This window comes from Ursus arctos, unplaced genomic scaffold (assembly GCF_023065955.2).
Source record: "Ursus arctos isolate Adak ecotype North America unplaced genomic scaffold, UrsArc2.0 scaffold_19, whole genome shotgun sequence".
Lineage (NCBI taxonomy): Eukaryota > Metazoa > Chordata > Mammalia > Carnivora > Ursidae > Ursus > Ursus arctos.
In genome coordinates, this window is record NW_026622863.1 from 51586881 (window position 1) to 51607060 (window position 20180).

The 20180-nt window shown below is 51.4% G+C and overlaps 1 protein-coding gene across 1 annotated transcript; it reads right to left on the reverse strand.

Annotated features, from left to right (window-relative positions):
* Window positions 1–426: 426 nt before the first annotated feature.
* ZSCAN1 (zinc finger and SCAN domain containing 1) lies at window positions 427–18973 on the reverse strand. Its single transcript, XM_057314647.1, has 7 exons — window positions 18712–18973; window positions 18268–18361; window positions 16062–16533; window positions 8701–8789; window positions 2240–2351; window positions 1879–2031; window positions 427–1729 (listed from the first exon to the last, which is right to left on the reverse strand). The coding sequence occupies exons 3-7, from the start codon at window positions 16429–16431 to the stop codon at window positions 921–923; spliced, it is 1533 nt and encodes a 510-aa protein (XP_057170630.1). The 5' UTR covers window positions 16432–16533; window positions 18268–18361; window positions 18712–18973; the 3' UTR covers window positions 427–920.
* Between the last annotated feature and the right edge of the window lie 1207 nt (window positions 18974–20180).

Consider the following 20180-nt stretch of genomic DNA (forward strand, 5'->3'; position numbering starts at 1 on the left):
TGGCGGGTCCCGGGTCGCCCCCAGGACGACCCCTTCGGGGGTCGCTGCCATTCGGGGGACGCGGCAGGCACGGCGACACGCGGGAGACGCAGCGGGTCCCGGGTCGCTCCGCAGGACGGGCCCTTCGGAGGTCGCTGTCACCCGGGGTAAGCGCTGGGCGCGGCGACACCCGGAGACGCGGCGGGTCTGGGTCGCCTACAGGGCGAGTCCGCCAGGGGTCGCTGTCACCTGGGGAACTCGGCGGCGGGGGTGGCGGGTCCCGGGTCGTTCCGCAGGACGAGCCCTTCGGGGGTCGCTGTCACTCGGGGAACGAGGCAGACGCGGAGACACCCGGGAAACGCGGCGGGTCTTGGGTCGCCCCGCAGGGGGAGTCTGCCATGGGTCGGTGTCACCCGGGGTAAGCGGCAGGTGCGGCGACACCCAGGAGACGCGGCGGCGGGGACGGCGGGTACCCGGTCGCCCCGCAGGACGAGCCCGCCGAGGGTCGCTGTCACCCTGGGTAAGTGGCAGGCGGGGCGACACCCGGGAGTCGCGGCGGCGGGGACGGCGGGTCCTGGGTCGCCCCGCAAGACGAGTCTGCCGAGGGTCGCTGTCACCCGGGGTAAGCGCCAGGCGCGGCGACGCCCGGGAGACGCGGCAGGTCCCGGGTCGCCCCGCAGGACGACTCCGCCTGGGGTCGCTATCACCCGGGGGACGCGGCGGCGGGGGTGGCGGCTCCTGGATTGCCTGCAGGACGAGTCCGCCGAGGGCGGTTGTCACCCGGGGGACCCGGCGGAGGGGACAGCGGGTCTCAGGTCGCCCCGCAGGACGAGCCCGCCGAGGGTCGCTGTCTCCGGGGGGACGCGGCGGGGGTGGCGGGTCCCGGGTCGCCTGCAGGACGAGTCCGCCGGGGGTCGCTGTCACCCGGGGCCCGCGTCCGCTCACTGCGTGGCGTGCAGTTTCTGGTGGTCGAGGAGGTGGACCATCCAGGGGAAGGCCTTCCCGCAGACGCCGCACTCGAAGGGCCGCTCGCGGCCGGAGGGCTCCGCGCGCCGGTCTCCATCCGCGTCCTGGGCGCAGGGGCCTCCATCCGCCGCTTCCAACGGGCCGGCCTCCCCGGGTCCCTCGCCCCCGCCCCGCCGGGGCCTCTTGCGCAGCGGCTGCAGCTGGTGGATCTTCCGATGCTCCTCCAGGACGGAGGCGTGCAGAAAGGCCTTGCCGCACTCGGGGCACGAGAATGGTCCCTCTTCCAGGTGGCGCTTCTGGTGCTCGATGAAGTGGGTGACCCAGGTGAAGACCTCCCCGCACTCGGCACAAGCGAAGGGCCGCGCCCCTGGGGGGACTTGGGTCGCCGCTGAGCTCCCCGAGGAGAGGGCAGCAGCCGGTTGCCCCGCCTCTTCAGGGGAGGCTTTGGTGTCTTTGAGTAAGGGCAGGTGGGTGCTGCTGGCATCGCTGTCCCCAAGTCTCTTTTGGGGACTGCTGCTCTGAGCACTTGGAAGGGTGGGGTCTGCAACCAGGCCGGGCTGAGGGCTCGGGTGCAGGGGCCCCTCGGGAGCAGGCCCTTGGCCTCCAGTGCCCTGAAGCACAGCGTCCCTTGGGGCAGCCCCTGCCTGCCAGGCACCCCCTTCTGCCTGGGGAGAGTCCTGGGCCAGCCTGGGGAGGATGTGTCTGTTCCTTGGGGCTCTGTCCCCAACCTGCCCACAGGGAGGTTCATCCCAGATACTAGGCTTCAGAGGCGAGCAGCCCAGGCCTGGGGAGGGTGAGGGAAAGGGTTAATTGTTAGTGAAGGGGCCGGGGCTGGAGGCCACACCCTGGGCATCTCCCTGCCCCCCTCCCCCCAGGACTGCAGAGAGGAGCAGGCAGCCAGCTGTCTTTACTCAGTAGGGCCTTAGTGCCCGCAATCCTTTCCTTTCTTAAGATAAAGGGCTGGGGGGGCTGGGGGGCAGATCCCAAGGCCCTGGGCCCCCTTGTCCTCACCTGGGCAGGCTGCTGAGGGGACCCCATGCTGCAGTGTCTTCTGTCTGTCTGCCTTCATGCTAGGAGGCTGAAGCCCTGGTCAAGGGGTGGAAACGTTTGAGTGGCTGTTTCGGGAGGGGGGAGGCGCGATATCAGTCCCCACTCCTGGTGTGCACAATTTCTGGGGGAATGTATAGAGTTCATCACCAAAGCCCCCCGACACTGCCATCAGCAAAGTCAAACCCTTGCCAGACCTTAAACCCATTCCCAGCCCTCAGGATTGCCGTCGGACCCAAACACTCACCGAGTGAGCCCAGGGTGCAGGATGCCTCGGCCCCCGCCCTGGTGTGGGGACTCCGCTGGGGCTGGGCAGGCTGCAGCCACTCGCCCTCCTGGGGGAGCCCCAGCTCCGATGCCTGGAATGGCAAACACAGTCCTGCTCAGCAACTGCCCCACGCCGCCCAGGGCTTGGAGCAGCCACCAGAGAGCCATCTACCCAATGCCCCCACAGGAGAGGGACAGCATTGCCTCCTTTCAAAAATCCAGGAATAGTAAAACTAAAGCCACCGCTCCCCCCCCCCCAAAAAAAAAGGTGCAAAAAAAAAAAAAAAGCCACCAAACCAATAAACAGTATTTAGTAAGAGTTTATTGTACATATAAGAATAGTCTACGAACTGGGAGCTTTCAAATCGAAGACTGATATGAAGCCTGGAGGCTTATACAGTGAAAATGAGGAGGTCGTTTAACCTTCTTGATGATGGTGATTACAGAGGGGGTTTCCAGACAGCAGGGGTGGCTCAAAGTGATTATCTTACACCGCATTTAGGAAGATGACTTAACTTTCTTTACTGATCGTCAGAGGCATTTGCACGAGGTGGCCCAGGTTATGTTTTGCTTGTTTTGCAGAACACACTAAATTAAGTCTCACTTATGTGGTGAGTGGTTTTGTCTGCTCAGGGAATGTTCAAGTCTGGTCTCCATTTTGTATTTAATTTTAACACCCCAAATGCACATTCCCAGAGGGCTGTTACTAGGACTAGAGACATAATTTGAGGGCCCCCCTGTGCAAAATGAAAACTCAAGGCCCCTTTGTGATGGTGAGTTCTAGGAGTCAATGTGACTGAGCTAACGGATGGCCCAGTAGCTGGTAAAGTATCATTTCTGGTATCTGGGGGGGGGGGGGGGGGCGCATCTCCAGGGAAGACTAGCATTTGTGCAGGCAGTCTCAGTAAAGATCATCCTCACCAATGTGGGTGGGCCTCACCCAATCCGTTGAGGGCCCAAGTTGGACACAAAGGCAGAAAGGTGCGTTTGTGCTGTCTGCTTGAGCTGTGCTTGAGCTGGGACAGCCACCTTCAGCCCTCAGACATCGGACCCTCCTTGATTCTTGGGCTTTGGACTCAGACTGAGACTCCTGTGGTCTTTAGACCTTTGGCCTTGAGATAAGAGTCCCCTGCCCTGGAGATGGCTTTCTGGCGTCTCCGGCTTGCAGACAGCAAATCAGGCACTCCTTGGCCTCCCTAATCGTGTGAGCCTGTTCCTTGTAATACATCTCTGTATGTCTGTATAAATCCTACCGGTTTTGCTTCCGTGCAAAACCCTGACTAGTACACCTTCACTTGAAAACCACTGATGATTTCACAGCAGCAACATGGCATTAAACAGAGCACCGGGCCCTATGTAAGGACTGAGGTCAGTATTACCTGTGGGGCTCTGAACTGTCCCTCACAGCTGCCCCGTCCCTGAGAACAAGGTCCCAGAGGGTGATGAGCAGCAGTGGGGGTCCAGGTCTCACCTATCACCAAAGCATTCCTGTCACCCATCCCACCAGCAGGCATGCAGCGGAGTCTCTCAGAGCTTGCCACTGAAGAGTAAGGATCTGAAATGTATGGCCCTGGCTTTGCATCTGGGCTAGCCCTACTGTGTGGCCCTGGGCAAAGGGCTTTTCCTCTCTGGTCCAGAAAGGGGATATCTGCACAACATGTTCTGAGCCAGGCACCCGGCCAGGGCTTGACAAACCTGCACTGCAGTGGCTGGATCATTCAGGGTTTGTGGCTAGAGGAAGAGCACAGTGACCCCCTCAGTACAAATGGACAATATTCGAGAAAATGTGCAGGGGAAAACAAGAAGTGAGACTCAACCAGGAGGTCAAGCACATGTCAGAAAGGCCTGTCTTGGGTCGGTCTCTGCTTTCTGCTGCTCTCACCCACCTGGGGTACAGGTGTGGGGATATAAGGCCCCCCAAAGGCCCAGGCAGTGACTGCTAGGCACTAGGGACTGCCAGAGGGAGGGAGCTGGGGATGGGGTGTGGTGGGAGAGAATTAAATTAGGAGATTCTTCACTTTCAGACTGGGAAAGTGTGGATCCTGTGTTTGGCTGAATTACTGATTTTCTGTTTCTTACTAAATACTAATTTTCATTGTAGAACAAATACCTGTTGAATTCTGTAACAGTCACCAGAGGGTCTGCCATCTGCAAGGGGGCAGACAGGAGTCCCTCTCCCTCTTTCTGGTACCTGACCGCCTGAGACCCTCAGCTGCTGAGAGTCCTGCCTCCTCCTCAGTGGCCCGAGACCATGACCATGGAGAGTGAGGGGTTGGGAGAGGAGGCCCAGGACCCGTGTGTGTATGTGTACGTGTTTGGGGGGGGCATGCTAGGGCATGTTAGTTCCCCTGACTTGGAAGCGTGGGCCACCATCCAGAGACGTCTGAAGATACTGACAAACACACTTGGGCCAGGCACAGAAACCAGGACATTTCTGAGCCTTGTTGATAGCTCTAAACACAAAAAATGTCCCCAAAGTCTTGTTGACCAGGGCTCTGATCATTCCACGGACAGTGCAGGGCAGCGAGTGGGATGCGGGGACCCACATCTGTCGTCTAATCAGCCAAGAAAAAGAAAATAAGAACAATGGGAAATGTGACTGCCAACCAGCTATTTACTGCTGTTGGGGGATTACTGTTAATGGTTCTAGTTGAGGCAGTGGAGCTGGGTTTCTGTCTAAAAAAAGAAGAGTCTGGCAGCTTTGCCAGAGGTTGTGGGTGTGTGGGTGTGGAGGGATATAATAGATGAAGGGGGTCAAAAGCTACAAACTTCCAGCTGTAAAACAAGTAAGCCCCGGGCTTGTAATGTACAACATGGAGACTATAGTTAATAATACTGTATTGCATATTTAAAAGTTGCCAAGGGAGCAAATCTTAAAAGTTCTCATCGCAAGAAAAAATATTTGTAACTTTTTGTGGTGATAGATGTTAATTAGACTTACTGTAGTTGATCGTTGCTCAATATATATCGAATCATTATATTGTACACCTGATACTAACATGAAGTTACACATCAATTATATCTCCATAAAATATTAAAAATAAAAAGATATTATAGATACAGTTGGGGGGAAAATGAGACCTTGAAGCCCAGGCCCTACTTGTAGTGCATGGAGATGGGGTGTGAGCATGTCAGTGATTTCTGGAGGGGAGAATCCAGGATGGAAAAGGGGTTTCCATCAACACATCTGGCTGTGTGTCAGACACCTGTGGCCCATCTGGGGCTGACTTCTCCATCATGTGCCAGAAACAGAGCCCAGGGACCATGAAGCTTTTTAAAAAAGGAGTTTCTTGCAATAATGTTTTAATGTCTTTTAAAATTAGTCAGAAAAAAAAAATGAATGTAGTGAATACTCCAGCCTAGAATATATTCATCTTTGTACCAAATGGTCATAAAATATAACTTACTATTTTGTCTAAGCTCATGAGTATAACTTTGATACGATTCTTATCAGACAAAAATTTTTAGGGCCCAGGAAAGTCCTAATACAACCCTGGGTCCATTAGTCTGTTCTCTCTATTTTGGTGTATATAATGTGTATTTGTTTCCCGTGGCTGCTGTAACAAAACTATGACACGCTTAGTGGCTGAAAACAGCACAAATTTCTCTTACAGCTCTGAAGGCCAGAAGTCTGCAGTCAGTTTCCCCAGGCTAAAGTTAGTGTCTGCCAAGGCCCGTTGCTTCTGAAGGCTCCAGGGGAGAGTCTGTTTCCTGGCCTTTTCTCAGCTTCTAGACACACCCACCTTCTTTGCCTTGCGGCCCTTACTCCACCTTCACTACCTCTGTGCTCCAGTCACTGTCCTGTCTTCTGTAGTTAAACCTTCCTTTGCCTCCCTCTTACAAGGACACTTGGGATTACCTTTAGAATCCAGTCAGATAATCCAGGCTAATCTCCTCTTCTCATGTTCCTACCTTAATCACACCTGCAAAAAGTCCCTTTTGCCACCTAGGGTAACATTCCCAGGTTCTAGGGGATGAGGACATGGACATTTGGTGGGCAGAGGGGGTTGGTGGAGGCATTATTCAGCCTACCATACAGTGTGTGGTTGAAGTTTTCCACAATAAAAGGTTATACAAAAAGATATTTCCTCCTGCAAGCCTAAAACAAGACAATTAAGAATAACTCTTTTTTTTCCCCCCAGCAAAAGCAGGTCAGAGGTAGAGAAATTCATGCAGGTGAATTCAAGGACGGGGATGATCTGCTGCTGATGTCTGCAAAGGTACACAGGTGTTTCTTTGGTGGGGGGAGCTCTTTTGCAGAGCGGTGGGTGCGTTATTCATCTTTTGTCTCATGTTTTTCTTTAGATGTCTTTTTTTCTGTTGTTATGAATTAAATAAAGAATGAAAATGGTCTCCAGGCAGAGCATAGTAGCCAGAGAAGAAACAAGATACAGACTAGTGGGTCCTTAAAAAAATCAGCCATGCAAGTCAAAAAACCTCAAAATGATACTAGACCCCAGCATCATAAGAGGGGGGTGGTCTCTGGGAATGCAGGAGGAACTGGACTTTGGCTTGATGGGAAATATCATTTTTAATGGTTCCTTAATTTAACTTAATTTTTCTTAATTTTGCTTAATCACATAAAAGTGTGTGTGTGTGCATGTGTGCACGCACGTGTACAATCTGTTAATTTCACATATATAGATTTGTGAAACTACCACCACCATAAGGACCAGAATGGTTCCACCACCCAGGGAAACCCTCTCGTGCTACCCCTGTATAGTCACATTTTCCCTCCACCCAGAACCCCTGCCTGGCAACCGCTGATGTGTTCTCTGTGGCTATCATTTTGTCTTTTCAAGAATGTCATATAAGTGGGATTTCATAGTATGTACCTTTTGAGATTAGCTGTTTTGACAGCATAATGCCCTTCAGATCCATCCAAGTTGTGTGTGGATCAAGAGTTTCTTCCGTTATATTGCTGGATAGTATTCCATGGTGTGCAGGATAAATGATTGTTTATCTAGTCACACGCACACATGGGTTGTTTCCAGTTTGGGGCTATTACAAACAAAGCTGCTATGAATATTTGTGTACAGGTTTTTATAGGAACATAAGTTTTTGTTTCATCTGGGTAAACATCCAATCCCAGGAGCGGGATTGCTGGGTCATATGTCACGTATATACTTAACTCTGTAAGAAACAACCAAACCGTTTTCCAGATTGGTTTTACCACTTTGTATTCCTACCAGCAATGAACCAGTTCCCGTTTTTCCACATCCTTGTCAGCACTTGCTGCTGTCCCTCTTTCTACTTTTAGCCATTCCAGTAGGTGTGTGGTGATATCTCATCATAGTTTTAATCTGCATTTCCCTGATGGCTGCTGATCTTCAGCATCTTTCCATGTGCTCACTGTAACATTCCCATTTTGAAAAGGGAAGGGCATGACTCCTGTGCTTTTTCTCTCTGAGCGTGGACTTAGAAAACAAAAGGAAACCAAAGATGCTTCGAGGTCGCTTGTGAATGGCGTGGAGGGGCTTGGGAGGAGAAGGTGGCAGTATTGGTCGTGACTGAGGGAGGCCACACGACCCCCATATGAGAGAGAGGTACGATGTCTCAAGGACACCCAGTCTGACAGTCATGTGCAGGGCACGAAGGTCCTGACAGGGCCTTAGCGTTGGAGGTTAACGTTTGAGAGAGTGGAAAATTAGTGGGAGACAGAAGGGGCCTGTGGTCTGAAGAAGCGGGAGGTCACAGAGGTGATGGGAGGTGAGAGCAAGGGGCTGTGAATCTGCTTGATGCCAGAGGGAAGGGAATGTGGTTTGGTTTTTGTTTCTTTCGTGCTTTACCTGTTAACAAATCTACGTGGTCTGGCCCCCACTGTTTTAATCACTCCAGTCCCTGCTGGGGGCCTGTCCCCTTCACTCTGTGATCTCCAGCCACACCAAGTTTCCCTTGGTCCCTGACATATGTCATGGTCCCCTCTCACTTGGGGCCTTTGCAAGAATAGATCTTGCTGTCGGGGATGCGCTCTTGGAGTCTTTCCCAGCCCCTCCAAGAATCCACAGGATTCTTTGGTATGAGACCACTACAGGTACTAATACTATGGATGGCATCTGGGCCAGGGCACCCAAGCTCCTATGTGGCAGCACTTGGAGTGGCAGCACCAGAAATCTCTCAACATACCCAGCAGGTAGTTGAGGGTGGGGACCTCAGCATCTGGCTGTTGCCTGGTGAAGGACTAGTAGAGGGCCTGGGTGGAGGGGGATGAAGATGGTCTGCAACAGAGCACAACCCTGTTAACTGTATTTTGCCCAGCACTGAGCTGCAGCAAGTTTTGGGATTTGTGGGACAGGTTAGAGGTGTGGAGTTCAGGCTTCCTGGGAGTGTTGGGACAGCCTTGCACAGAGCTTGGATGGGATGTCCTTCAGCCTGTCACAGCACTGATGCTCATGGTGCCCCAGGAATGTAGGAGCATGGAGCCAGGGGCCCTGGGCTCACCTGGGATGGGTCTTTCTGGGACCTCGGGCTCTTCCTGTCTTCCTCCTCGCTGATGCTCTTGTCCTGGTGGTCGGTGAGAGATACCAGAACTGGGCGGGAGAAAGGGATGGTGAGAGGCCTGTGTGACCCAGAGCCCCTAAATCCCCAGATTTCCTGCACACGGAGAGCAGCCAATCCCAGGAGCACCCCAGTGAGGCCAAGGCAGGAACAGTAGTATGCCACTGCCTTTATCCTTCCAACAAGCTTCTAAATGCAGCCCCACCCCCCTGCTCCAGACTTTTCCATGGCTGCCAGTCATGAGGCCACGATGACACAAGAGGCAGCTGAGGACAGGTCTTCTCACCTAGCACTCCACCCCCATGTGTGCCCCTGAGAGGCCCATGAGGACATTTCCTGTAGCACTGACTAACATGGAAAGCCTGGAAAGGGGCCTCATCCCACAACTGGAATCTTTCTGAGGCAGAATGCAGTCAGGTAGCAAAGATAGTTGAAGCAGGGCCCCATGGATCTACCACAAAACACATTGTAGGGGGACAAAAGCCAGGGCAGGATAACAGTTACAGAAAGGACACCATTTATAGGTTTAGGACATGGGAAACAGAGCCATACACTGTTATGGATGCAAAATAAGAGGAGAAAGTACAAACATGCACATGCAATGAGAAATTCAAGGCCTTGTCCCCCTCTGGGGCAGCAAGGTGAGCAGGACAAGAGGAATGTGGGGAGACCTGCACTGTGGGCCCAGAGAACTCCACAGTGTGTCATTTCTTTAAGTAACACCCTAAGCTGCCTTTCAGTTAGGCTCTGAGATGGCTTCATGGCAATTACATGGGTGTTCGTTATAATACCTTTCATACAGTTTTGTAGGCTGAAAATATGTCATATAAAAAGCAAACAGTTGCTTTGGAAGGCAATTTGGCAGTTCCTCAAAAAGTTAAATGTAGAGTTACCATATGACCCCATACTTCTCTTCCTTAGATGTGTTTCCAAGAGAAATGAAAACATGTCCACGCTAATATCTATATGTGAATGTTCATAGCAGCATTGTTCATCAGAGTCAAAAAGTGGAAACAACCCAAATGTGTGTCAAGTGATGAAGAAACAAACTGTGTATATCCACACAGTAGAATATTGTTCAGTCATAAAGAGAATGAAGTACTGATATATTTTACAACATGGATGAACTCTGAAAACCTTATGCTAGGTGAAAGAAGCCAGACACAAAAGGCCACATATTATATGATTTCATTTATATGAAATGTACCGAACAGGCAAACCCATAAAGACAAAAAGTAGATTAGTGATTGCCAGGGGCTGCGGGGAGGGGAGAATAGGGAGTGACTGCTAATGGTCTGAGGTTTCCTTTTGGGGTGAATAAAATGTTCTGGAATTAGATGGTAATGATGGCTGCACAACTCTGCGAATATACTAAAAATCACTGAATTGCATATTTTTAAATGGAAAAATTATATAGTATGGGAATTATGTTTCAATAACATTATTTTTAAAAAGCAAACAGGAAGGTAACATTGCCAAAAATGGCAGAATAGGGAGCTCCCAAAATCAGTCCCTCCACTGAAGCAACAATCAAGCCAGCAAAAACTTTCAGAGTTAACTTTTGGGAACTTTAATCTGATTTTAAAAACAAAACAAAACAAACAAGGATGAGGGAATGCTTAATGAAGAAAGAAGCTATTAAATTTCACTAGAAGGTATTGTGTACCTGCCTACCAACCCCATTCTGCAGCTAGGAGGGGCTGTGTGAATGGCAGTCTATGTTATTGGTGTGGCTTGCTGTAGCCACAGGGGGCAAGACAGATCTTGTTCCCAAAGCATTGCATTTGTATGTCTGGTGACCTGTCTGGTGACTCCCTGAAGGATTAGTTCAGGGGTTTACCTTTGTTATGCCCTCTCAGAACTGTCAGGACTGGAGTGGCCTCCTGAGCAGCATTTGTCAAAAGCATTTAAAGGCATATACTAGCCACAACCACCTGTAGCAGGGATAACAGATGGAGCAAGCAGCAGAGAGACCAAAGAGCCTAGGAAAGAAGAGTCTGGAGAAAGAGGTACATGTGGGAGTAAGGGCTTTACCACAGAGTCTAGCAGGCCATGCGTATGATCAGGACTAAACACATGGTGGGAAATGAGAAGATCCCAAGCTTTCATATCTGGTTGATCTTTAGGCCCCTTGTAACCAGAAAGCGAAGGCTCAGGAGGGCTGTAAATGGAGAGGCTAAGGAGTATCTCAACTCAGAGCCAACCTACAAAAATCAGGAGAGTTTTGTTTTGTTGGCTCCAGGCCCTAAAGGAAATTTCTGTCACATCTCTGGCCAAACACTGAATTAATGAAACAGAAACTTTAGTGAGCACACACAACAAAGAATGTAGTATTTACAAAAATAGTTTAGAAAAGTTTCCAAAATGGGGCACCTGGGTGGCTCAGTCACTTAAGCATCTGCCTTTGGCTTGGGTCATGATAACAGGGTCCTGGGATTGAGCCCTGCTTCAGGGTCCCTGCTCAGCATTCACTCTCTCTTTCAAATAAATAAATAAAATCTTAGAAAAAGAAAAAAGTTTCCAAAATAAACAATTACAACCTACAGTAAGCAGCATAAACAAGCCCTGGGGAGGGAAGAGAATCTGGTCTCCAGAGTTATCACATTATATTATCAAATATTAAAAATGCTTAGTTCCCAACAACAAATTAAGAGGCATGCAAAGACCCAAGAAAGTGTATCTCATTCACAGGAATAAAAATAAATTAACAGAAACTGTCCCTGAAGAAGCCCGGACATTGGATTTACTAGACAAAGATTTTAAATCAACTGTCTTAAATACCCTCAAAGAGCTAAAGGAATCCATGAACAAAGACCTACCAAAAATCAGGAGAATGATGTTCTTAACTAATAAAGGATATCTATAAGGAGAAATTATATAAAGGAGCCAAATAGAAATTCTGGAGTAGAGAAATACAATAACTAAAATGAAAAATTTGTTACGGGGGTTCAACCTCAGATTTAAGCTGGCAGAGAAAAGGATCAGTAAACTTGAAGGTAAGTCAATCAAAATTATACAGTCTGAGGAGCAGAAGAAAAATGAACAGGGCCTAAGGGACTTGTGGGACATCATAAAACATACCAACAGACACATAACGGGAATCCCAGAAAGAGAAGACAGAGAAACAAAATATTTGAGAAGGCAATGCCTGGAAACTTCCTAAAATAGATGAAATACTTGAATCTGCAAAGAAGCTGAACAAACTCCAAACAGGATGAACTCTCAGAGATCCACACCGAGACACACTATAATCAAACTGTTATGTGGTTCAATACATCAAAATCAAGCTATGTAATGCACCATATTAATAGACCACATGATCATCTCAATTGACACAGAAAAAGCATTTGATGTAATCCAATGCCCTCTAATGATAAAAACATCATAATTCTGAGGGACTGAAAGCTTCCCCCCAATCAAGAACAAGGCAAGGATGTTTGATTTTACCACTTCTATTCAACATTGTACTGGAAGTTCTAGCCAGAGCAATTAGGCAAGAAAAATGAAAAAAAAGAATCATCTACATTGGAAAGGTAGGGGCACCTAGCTGGCTCAGTCAGTAGAGCATGCAACTCTTGATCGCAGGGTTGTGAGTTCAAGCCCCACTTTGGGGTAGAGATTACTTAAAATCTCTTAGGGTGCCTGGGTATCTCAGTTGTTAAGCATCTGCCTTCGCCTTAGGTCATGATCCTGGGGTCCTGGGATCGAGCCTCGCATCGGACTCCCGACTCAGTGGAAAGCCTGCTTCTCCCTCTCCCACTCCCCCTGCTCGTGTTTCCTCTCTCGCTGTCTCTCTCTGTCAAATAAATAAATAAAATCTTAAAAAAAAAAAAGAAAATCTCTTAAAAAATAAATATATTGGAAAGGAAGAAAAACTATCTCTATTCACAGACGGCATGAGCTAATAAGTGAATTCAGCAAAGTTATAGGATACAATATCAACATGTAAAAATTAGTTGTGTTTCTATAAAACATCAGTGAACAACCCAAAAAGGAAACTCAGAAGATTTCATTTACAACAAAAAGAGCCAATTCTACTTACAGAATCAAAAAGAATAAAATACTTAGGAATAAATTTAGCCTGAGAGATACAAGACTTCTACACTGAAAACTGGAAAACTACTACTGAAAGGAATTAAAGAAAATCTGAATAAATAACATCATCATCATTATTATTAATAAACACATTCTACGTTCACGGATTGGAAGACTTAATATTGTTAAGATGGCAACACTCTCAGTGATCTACAGGTCCAATGCAATCCCTATCAAAACCCTAACACTCTTTTTTCCTCCTTTTTGCAGAAATGGAAAAGCTGGTTCTAAAATTTATATGAAATTGCAAGGGACCCAGAATAGCCAAAACAGTCCTAAAATAGGACAGAGTTGGAAGACACCTACCTCCTGATTTCAACACTTAACTACAGAGCTACAGTGCTGGCATAAAGATAGACATACAGAATTGAAAGGAATTGAGAGTCCAGAACTAAGCCCACATACCTGTGGCCAATTGGTTTTTTCACAAATGTACCAGAACCGTTCAGTAGGGGAAAGAAGAGTCTTTTCAACAGTGGTGCTGGGACAACTGGTAATTCACATGCAAAAGACCAAAGTCGGAGCCTTGCTTTGTGCAGTATACCCAACAGTGCCTGCTACTTGCCAAATGCCCATCCTTGGTTCTTCTGTTCACCCACGCCTCCCCCTCCTGTATCGTCTATGCACCCACTAGGTGTCTGGTACTGTCCACTGTCCAGAAACCACCTGAAGGTGCATGCAGAGCTCTTGCTCTCACGAAGCTCACATCAACTAGGACAGAGAACAAACATGCAGGGAAAGGATAAACCCTATACACATCGCAGAGAGGCGAGGACCCTGGAGAACATGAATGGGGTCCTGCGTGGTAGCCTCTCAGAGGGATGGATGTCTGAGCCAGGCCTAGATGATGAGCTGGCTATCCCTGGATCCAGTGAGGGTCAAGGCTGCAGGGCTATAGGGAGGCGAGGCCCTGGAGGCAGATCAAGGCACACAGCCAGGACAGGGATCTGCGGTCAGCCCCACTGCAGGGCTGGCATGGGAGGAGCTGACCACTCCCTCTGCTGCTGTGCGGACAGAGGATAGGGTGATGGGTGTAGGGAGAGCAGGAAGCTGGGCCTGACATTAAACTTTTAAATTCTGAGGCCTCCATTTCAAAGACTGCCATCTGTAATAAACATTTGCAGCTGTGTGACACAGCTACTAGCAAAAAACCAGGTAAGGAATTGGGCTGCCCCCACTCATGGAGGTCCTCATTCAGAAAGCCTTGGGTGGTCTAGATAATTGACAGTTTGGGTGACCCACTACTTCCTACTCACATCCTAATTCCCACTCTTCTGCTTTAAATTAGCCAATAAAGACTATACCTCTGAGACCCTAAAATAGCCTCCCTCCAATAAAGGCAGAGCCCCCGGGGCAGGCTCCCTATCCCAGTGCTCTCCCTCTTGTGCTCGAGAGCATCAGTATCAATATATGGGCTGTAACGGGGACAACAGTCCTTGGCACCCAGGTTCACTGCTGGGCCAGAGGGAGGGATACACCATGGACTAAGACGGGGAGAGACTTACTCTGTTCAGTTATTTTTCCAGACACCAGCCATCAGGGGCTTCAGGTGGAAATATTGGGTCTGTCTTCACCCTGCACTTGCACCCCGGTGACTGGAGAGGGCCACCCACAGAAAAGAGGAGAGCCAGGCTCCTGATGGATTCCATCTGGGCTTCAGGCACCCCACCCACAGCCCTGCCCCAGCCAGTCCCCAGGCTCCCTTCCCTCAGTGCACATCTCATCCTGCCCCTTCCCGCTCCTCACCCTTCCCAAGGAATGAATCCCGGTCTTGAGGCAGCAGCATGCAGATGCCTCCTGCCTGTGTCCCTAACTTCCAGGCATTCACATGGCAGGTAGAGACGCTTTATCAGGCCGAACCACCTGCTGCTCCAACTATGTCCCTGTCCACAGGACCACAGCCTGGCCCCGTGCAAAACATGTACGTGATCCCCTTGCTAAAAAATGATAGGGAACCTCAAGATGGCGACAGCAAAACATTAACACCAGCCTGGGCCTCCTAAGCTTGAGGCCCTGGAGGCTGCATGGGTCCGCCAATGGCCAGACACAAAAGCTTTTTGGCCCCTTAGTCCCTGGAACAGTGAGTTCCAAGGACCACTTTATCTGCCTTGCACATCTTCATGATTCCACAGGAACCTGGGAACAAGACTCCATGATGCCATTCAGTGCCTTCCAACTTGGACTATGCTCTTGCCTCTGCAAAATGCAACATGCAAAACTTTCCCGAGCAAGTCAGCCAGCTTCCTGTGGGCAGTGTGGATACCTGGGAACCCTGTTTTCTGTAGATTTCAAGGCTTTTCTGAACCTAGGGCCTGAAGACACCCGGATCACAGCACCCGTGCCAGGCCCTGAGGGTTGACCTCCTCGAGATGTGATGGGGTCTGCACTTCTGTTGACATTACAAGGAAAGAGGGGAGCCCCATTCCATGGGACTGGGGCCTGGGAGGATAGCAATTCTACAGAGTCACAGGGGCAAGAAAGCATGAGGACAAAGCCCCTGCAGGGGAAAGGGGGCTGAGGGAGAGAGGTGGCATCAGATTCACCTGCAGACCTTGCAGCTACCTGAGACCCCTCTGTCTGCTGAGCTCTCTCCAACACCCGTTCTGTGACAACTGTGGACCTAGGCATCAGTCTCCATAACCAGCCGTGGACCTCTGGGATGGGTCTGTGCCCCATAGCCTGGATGCGGGGGAGGACTAGTAACCTCCAGGATTCCTGGACAGGACCTGGGGTGGGGCGGGGACACGGTCCACAGCACCTCATGTGGGCTGAGAGACCTGGGGTCCTGAGAGAGAGAGCAGACAAATGCAAAGCCACAGGCCAGATGGACACATGGTAAAATGGAGAAACCCTCAATTACCGACTGAGCGAGAGAAGTGAGGCAGACAGAGGCGTGCAGCACAATGACATTTATGTAAAACAAAGAAAAACACAGGTGTGTGATACGACAATGTGCACTGGCAGGACATGTGCAGGCAGGGGTTTGCTCAGATGGCCTGGGGCGCTGCTGGTCGGGAGAGGGAACGGGACAGGAGCGGGTGGGGGGTGGGTGGGAGCAGGGCTGGGTGGATGCGACACTCCGAGTCCGAAAGGAAAAAGAAGCGCGATCCTTGGGCACCGGGCCACGGAGACATTGGCCAGAACCCAAACCCGGCACCTGCTCCCCCCCGGCAGCCACTCGCTCTTAGGGGTGAGGCCCGTCCCCTCACCTTCCTGCTGCGACATCTGTGTGAGGTCCTCCACCAGGCTAGCGGCCTCCCTGCAGGTGCGGGGGCCCTGCGACTGCACCCAGGTCCTCATCTTGCTGGGCAGCGCACTCAGGAACTGCTCCAGCACCAGCAGCTCCAGCATCTGCTCCTTCGAGTGTGCCTCGGGCCGTAGCCACTGGCGGCACAGCATCCAGAGCTGGCCCAGTGCACGGTGTGGCCCTCCTGCCACGCGGTACTGGAACTGTCGGAAACGCAGGCGCCAAACCTCGGTATCCCCAGGACTGGCTGGCTGAGGAGCCCCGTCCTGCTCCCCCAGAGCCGGGGTCTGGGGATTCCTGGGGGAGGCGAGGGCTTTGGCCAATGGGAGCATCTCTCCGGCCTCAGGGGGCAAGCAGGCTGGATCCCAGGACAGTCCCAGCAGCTCCAGACAAACCCAGGTGGCAGCAGGCGGATGCAGTCAGCAGTCAGGGGCCTGCAGAGAGGGGCAGGCGCAAAGTGGCCACATCAGATGGTGGCCACCACCTTGCTCAGGACTCCCCTCACTCCCCACCTCCTTGCCCTGACCTCTAGCTCCCAAGGAACTGACCTGACCCCTCCCCATCTCATTCTGACCTAATCTCCTTCCATATGACCCTCATGGGTTACATTGTGTTGAAGACAAGGCACTGGTCACCCCAGGGCCTTTGTACCTACTGTTCCCACCCACACTACTCTCTGATGTTCATCCTAGCCCAGCTGTCACCACAGCAGGATGTCACCACGTGCTGGCTCAGGCCATCACCCTTGTCTCATCTTCACTGTGCTGTCTTCACAACTCTTACCTCATCATGAGCATACCTCATTTCCTTACTTAGCATACATCTGCCTCCTTCACTCATTTAGTCATTCAACACACGGTTTACTGAGCATCTAGGGGAATGGGATTCCTGCCTTGGTGGAGTAGCCAGCACTGCCCAGCAGAACTTCTTATGGGTTTGGAAATGCTCTCCATCTGTGCCATCCAGCATGGTAGCCACAGGCTAATATGTGGCTCCTGAGCACTTGAAATAAGAAACTGGACTTTTAAATTCCCTTTAAATGATAACAGCCAGATATGCTACGTAATAGCACAACAGAGGCCTCCTGCCCTGCCTATGCTGTCTTTCTTGCCTTTTCTAAGTTAAGGCTGAGGGAGGAGGCGGTGAGGAGGACAAGGGGGGAAAGATACTTTAAAAACAGAGGGAAAGTGGGAAGGGCAGTGAAAAAATAGCATTTTGTGCCTTTTCCAAGCTTTCTATAGTGAACATGTAACTGAAGAAAACGTTAAAGTTGTAAAAATAAAAATGAGCAGATTTTTTTTTTCTTTAACACATGTACTCTGCGCTGATCCAATGGTGAAAGTACAAACTGGCACGACCTTTCTGGAAAGCACTGTGGCAGCTTGTGTATCAAGACCATTCTGGAAGTTCGCATGCTGTGGAATTTATCTGAAATTGGGACAAAGATTTAGGCACTAAGAATCACAACAAAAGTGCCCAACAGTCAAGCCTGGTGAGATCAACTACCCTCCCATCACATGGCGGAGCATTTATGACTGCGAAATACACGGTAACATAACATGCTCAAGGGAAGCAGACATGACATACAGATGATATGAGGTACAGGGGAAAGTGGGATGCAAAATGATATATGAGGGTCCCAAAAAGGGCCGCCAGGAGAGGCCCAAGGGCAGCCAGCCATATGCTATGTTCTTCATACTTCTCTTAATCTCCCCCAAATGGTATTTTGATCATGTTCGACCTTCATCATGAAGAAAAAAAAAAAAAAAAGAACAAAAACATTTAGGAAGGATTTTTAATGACATGGGAAATGCTTATGACAAGTGAAAAGTGGAGGAGTATTCCACGTGACTTTTTCCTTCTTGAGACTCTGGAGAACTTTTCATGTGCACGTGTGTGGGTTTTACAATCAGGAAGGCGAGATGTACAAACGCAGGGAGGGCGACTCACGAGGGCTGTGCCCTGCCAGCAATCTTCGAGCCTGCTTCTTGCCGCCGGCAGCCTGACTGGGCGTTTATAAGCTCCGTCACCCCTGCTGAGACCACAGGCAAAAATACTCTTATGCTGTAGTAACACTTTCATATGTGTATTTTTGAAAAAGAAAAAGGGCCCGTTTCGCAGGTTCACAGGTTCAAACAGTCCTTCTGCTCTGGGATCTCAGACCTTACCCTTCTCTCCGGTGAGCAGGGAAGTGCGCCCCAGGCAGATTCCAGGGTGAAGAACCGCAGCCCCTCAGCACCCTCCAGGGTCCTGGGATGAAGTCTATGTGGGGAGAAGCTGAGTTGATGGGGGATCTAGAGGGGGGTCAAGTGGGGCTCCTAGCTGAAAGCACCTAAGGCCTATGGGCGGGTGACTGGGGCCCATGCTGGGGGAAATGATGTCCTCATGTCGGGGTCTGGACCAAATGGGGAACCCAGGCTGATGAGGGGGCCTGGAAGATGTAGAGGTCTTAAGCTGATGGGGGGGGGGGTTTGAGATCTACATGGGGGGGGTGCCGTGGTCTTGGGGTCTAGGAGATCCACTCTGGGGGTAACCTGGATTGATGCTGGGGGGGGGGGTGTCTCTGAGTGTCACTTGTAGGGCTGAAAGCCACGTGGACAGGCCAGGCTTACCTGCGGTGGGCACCGAGATTTGCCGTTGACACTGTGTCAGGTTCTGGGCTGCTGGCTGGTGGGGGGGAGGGACAACTTGGGCTGGGCCGAGTGGGGTCTGGAGTGGACAAACGAGGGTGGAGGGGCTTTCTGCCCCGGCTGATGGGGAGGGGAGATGCCACCTGGGCCGGGGCTGGGCGGAACGGCGCGCCCCGGCCCCCTGCCCACCTCCACCTCAGCCCCCCCGCGAGGCCTGCAAGGCTCGCCCGTCTCCCTCATCCCCGGGTACCTCGGGGCCCCGCGACGGCTCCCCCGACCCGGCTCGGCCCCGCCGCCCGCCTCGGGCTGCACCTCCCGCCCGAGCCCGGACTCGTCTCCACCCGCGCTTCCTCTAACGCGATCCCGGCCAGCGCCCGCCGACTCCGGCACCCTCGGCCCGCCCCGCGGTCCCTTCACGCGGCCGGCCAGCCCGGTGGGCGCACTGACGGACGAGGAACAGGCGGCGGGACGGCCGGACGGGCCGCGGCGGACTCACCGCGCGCGGGCTCCGCTCCGGCCAGGGCCGCTCCGTCATGGCGGCGCCTCGGCTTGCGAGCGAGCCCAGCCGCCGCCGCGCGGACTACAACTCCCAGAACCCCGCGCGCCGCGGGCGACCGCCATTGGCCCGGAGAGGCGCGCAGAGTCGTCCCCGAGCGTCACGCGCCGCGGGACTCCCCGGCGGGGGACGGGTAGTAACGCGCCGGGCTGCGCGGCCCAATCGGAAGCCGCCCGGAACGTGTATCTTCGCCCCCGCAGGGCCCCAGCGTTACCCTGGACAGATTCGGTCGCCATGGCAACGGGGCACGCCGCGCGGGAGTGAGGTGAGGATGGAGCGGAGCCGGACGGGGGGGCGGGGAATGGGTACGAGGACGGGCGGGGCTGCCAGAGCGCGGCGCTTAGGATCTCTCTTTGCAGTGTCCAGGCCAGACCGCAAGCCAGAATTCGATTTAAACAACGTGGTTTTGTGTTTTTTGCTTTACTGTAGGAGTGTCTCACATTTAATGTGTTAAAATATTTTTAAAATATAAGTCTGTTTTAGTAGAATATGTGCCAGAATAGGATTGCCAGATTTCGCAAATAAGTAATACAGGAGGCACGGTTAGACTTGAATGTCAGATAACAACGGTGTTTTTTAGTATTAGTGTTTCACATTTAGCGTATTTTTTAAAACCTAGAAAATGTATGTATAGTAGTAGACGTAATTTTCAGTGTAGCTATGTCTCACAGTAGGGTTGCCAGATTTAGTAAATAAAATGCAGGATGCCCACCCGAATTTAAATTCCAGGTAAATAGGCGCCTGGGTGGCTCAGTCCTTAAGCCTCCGCCTTTGGCTCAGGTCAGGATCCCAGCTCGCATAGGGAAGCCTGCTTCTCCCTCTCCCACTCCCCCTGCTTGTGTTCCCTCTCTCGCTGCGTCTCTCTCTGTCAAACAAATAAAATCTTTAAAAGAAA

Bases quoted from the DNA above. Each gene is read 5' to 3' on its own strand.
- ZSCAN1 (XM_057314647.1), bottom strand. From the start codon at position 16,431: ATGCTCCCATTGGCCAAAGCCCTCGCCTCCCCCAGGAATCCCCAGACC. The intron at 8,790-16,061 runs GTGAGGGGACGG...TCTCCCGCCCAG, and splicing joins ACAGATGTCGCAGCAGGAAG to TTCTGGTATCTCTCACCGAC. The intron at 2,032-2,239 runs GTGAGTGTTTGG...CCCCTTGACCAG, and splicing joins CTGCACCCTGGGCTCACTCG to GGCTTCAGCCTCCTAGCATG.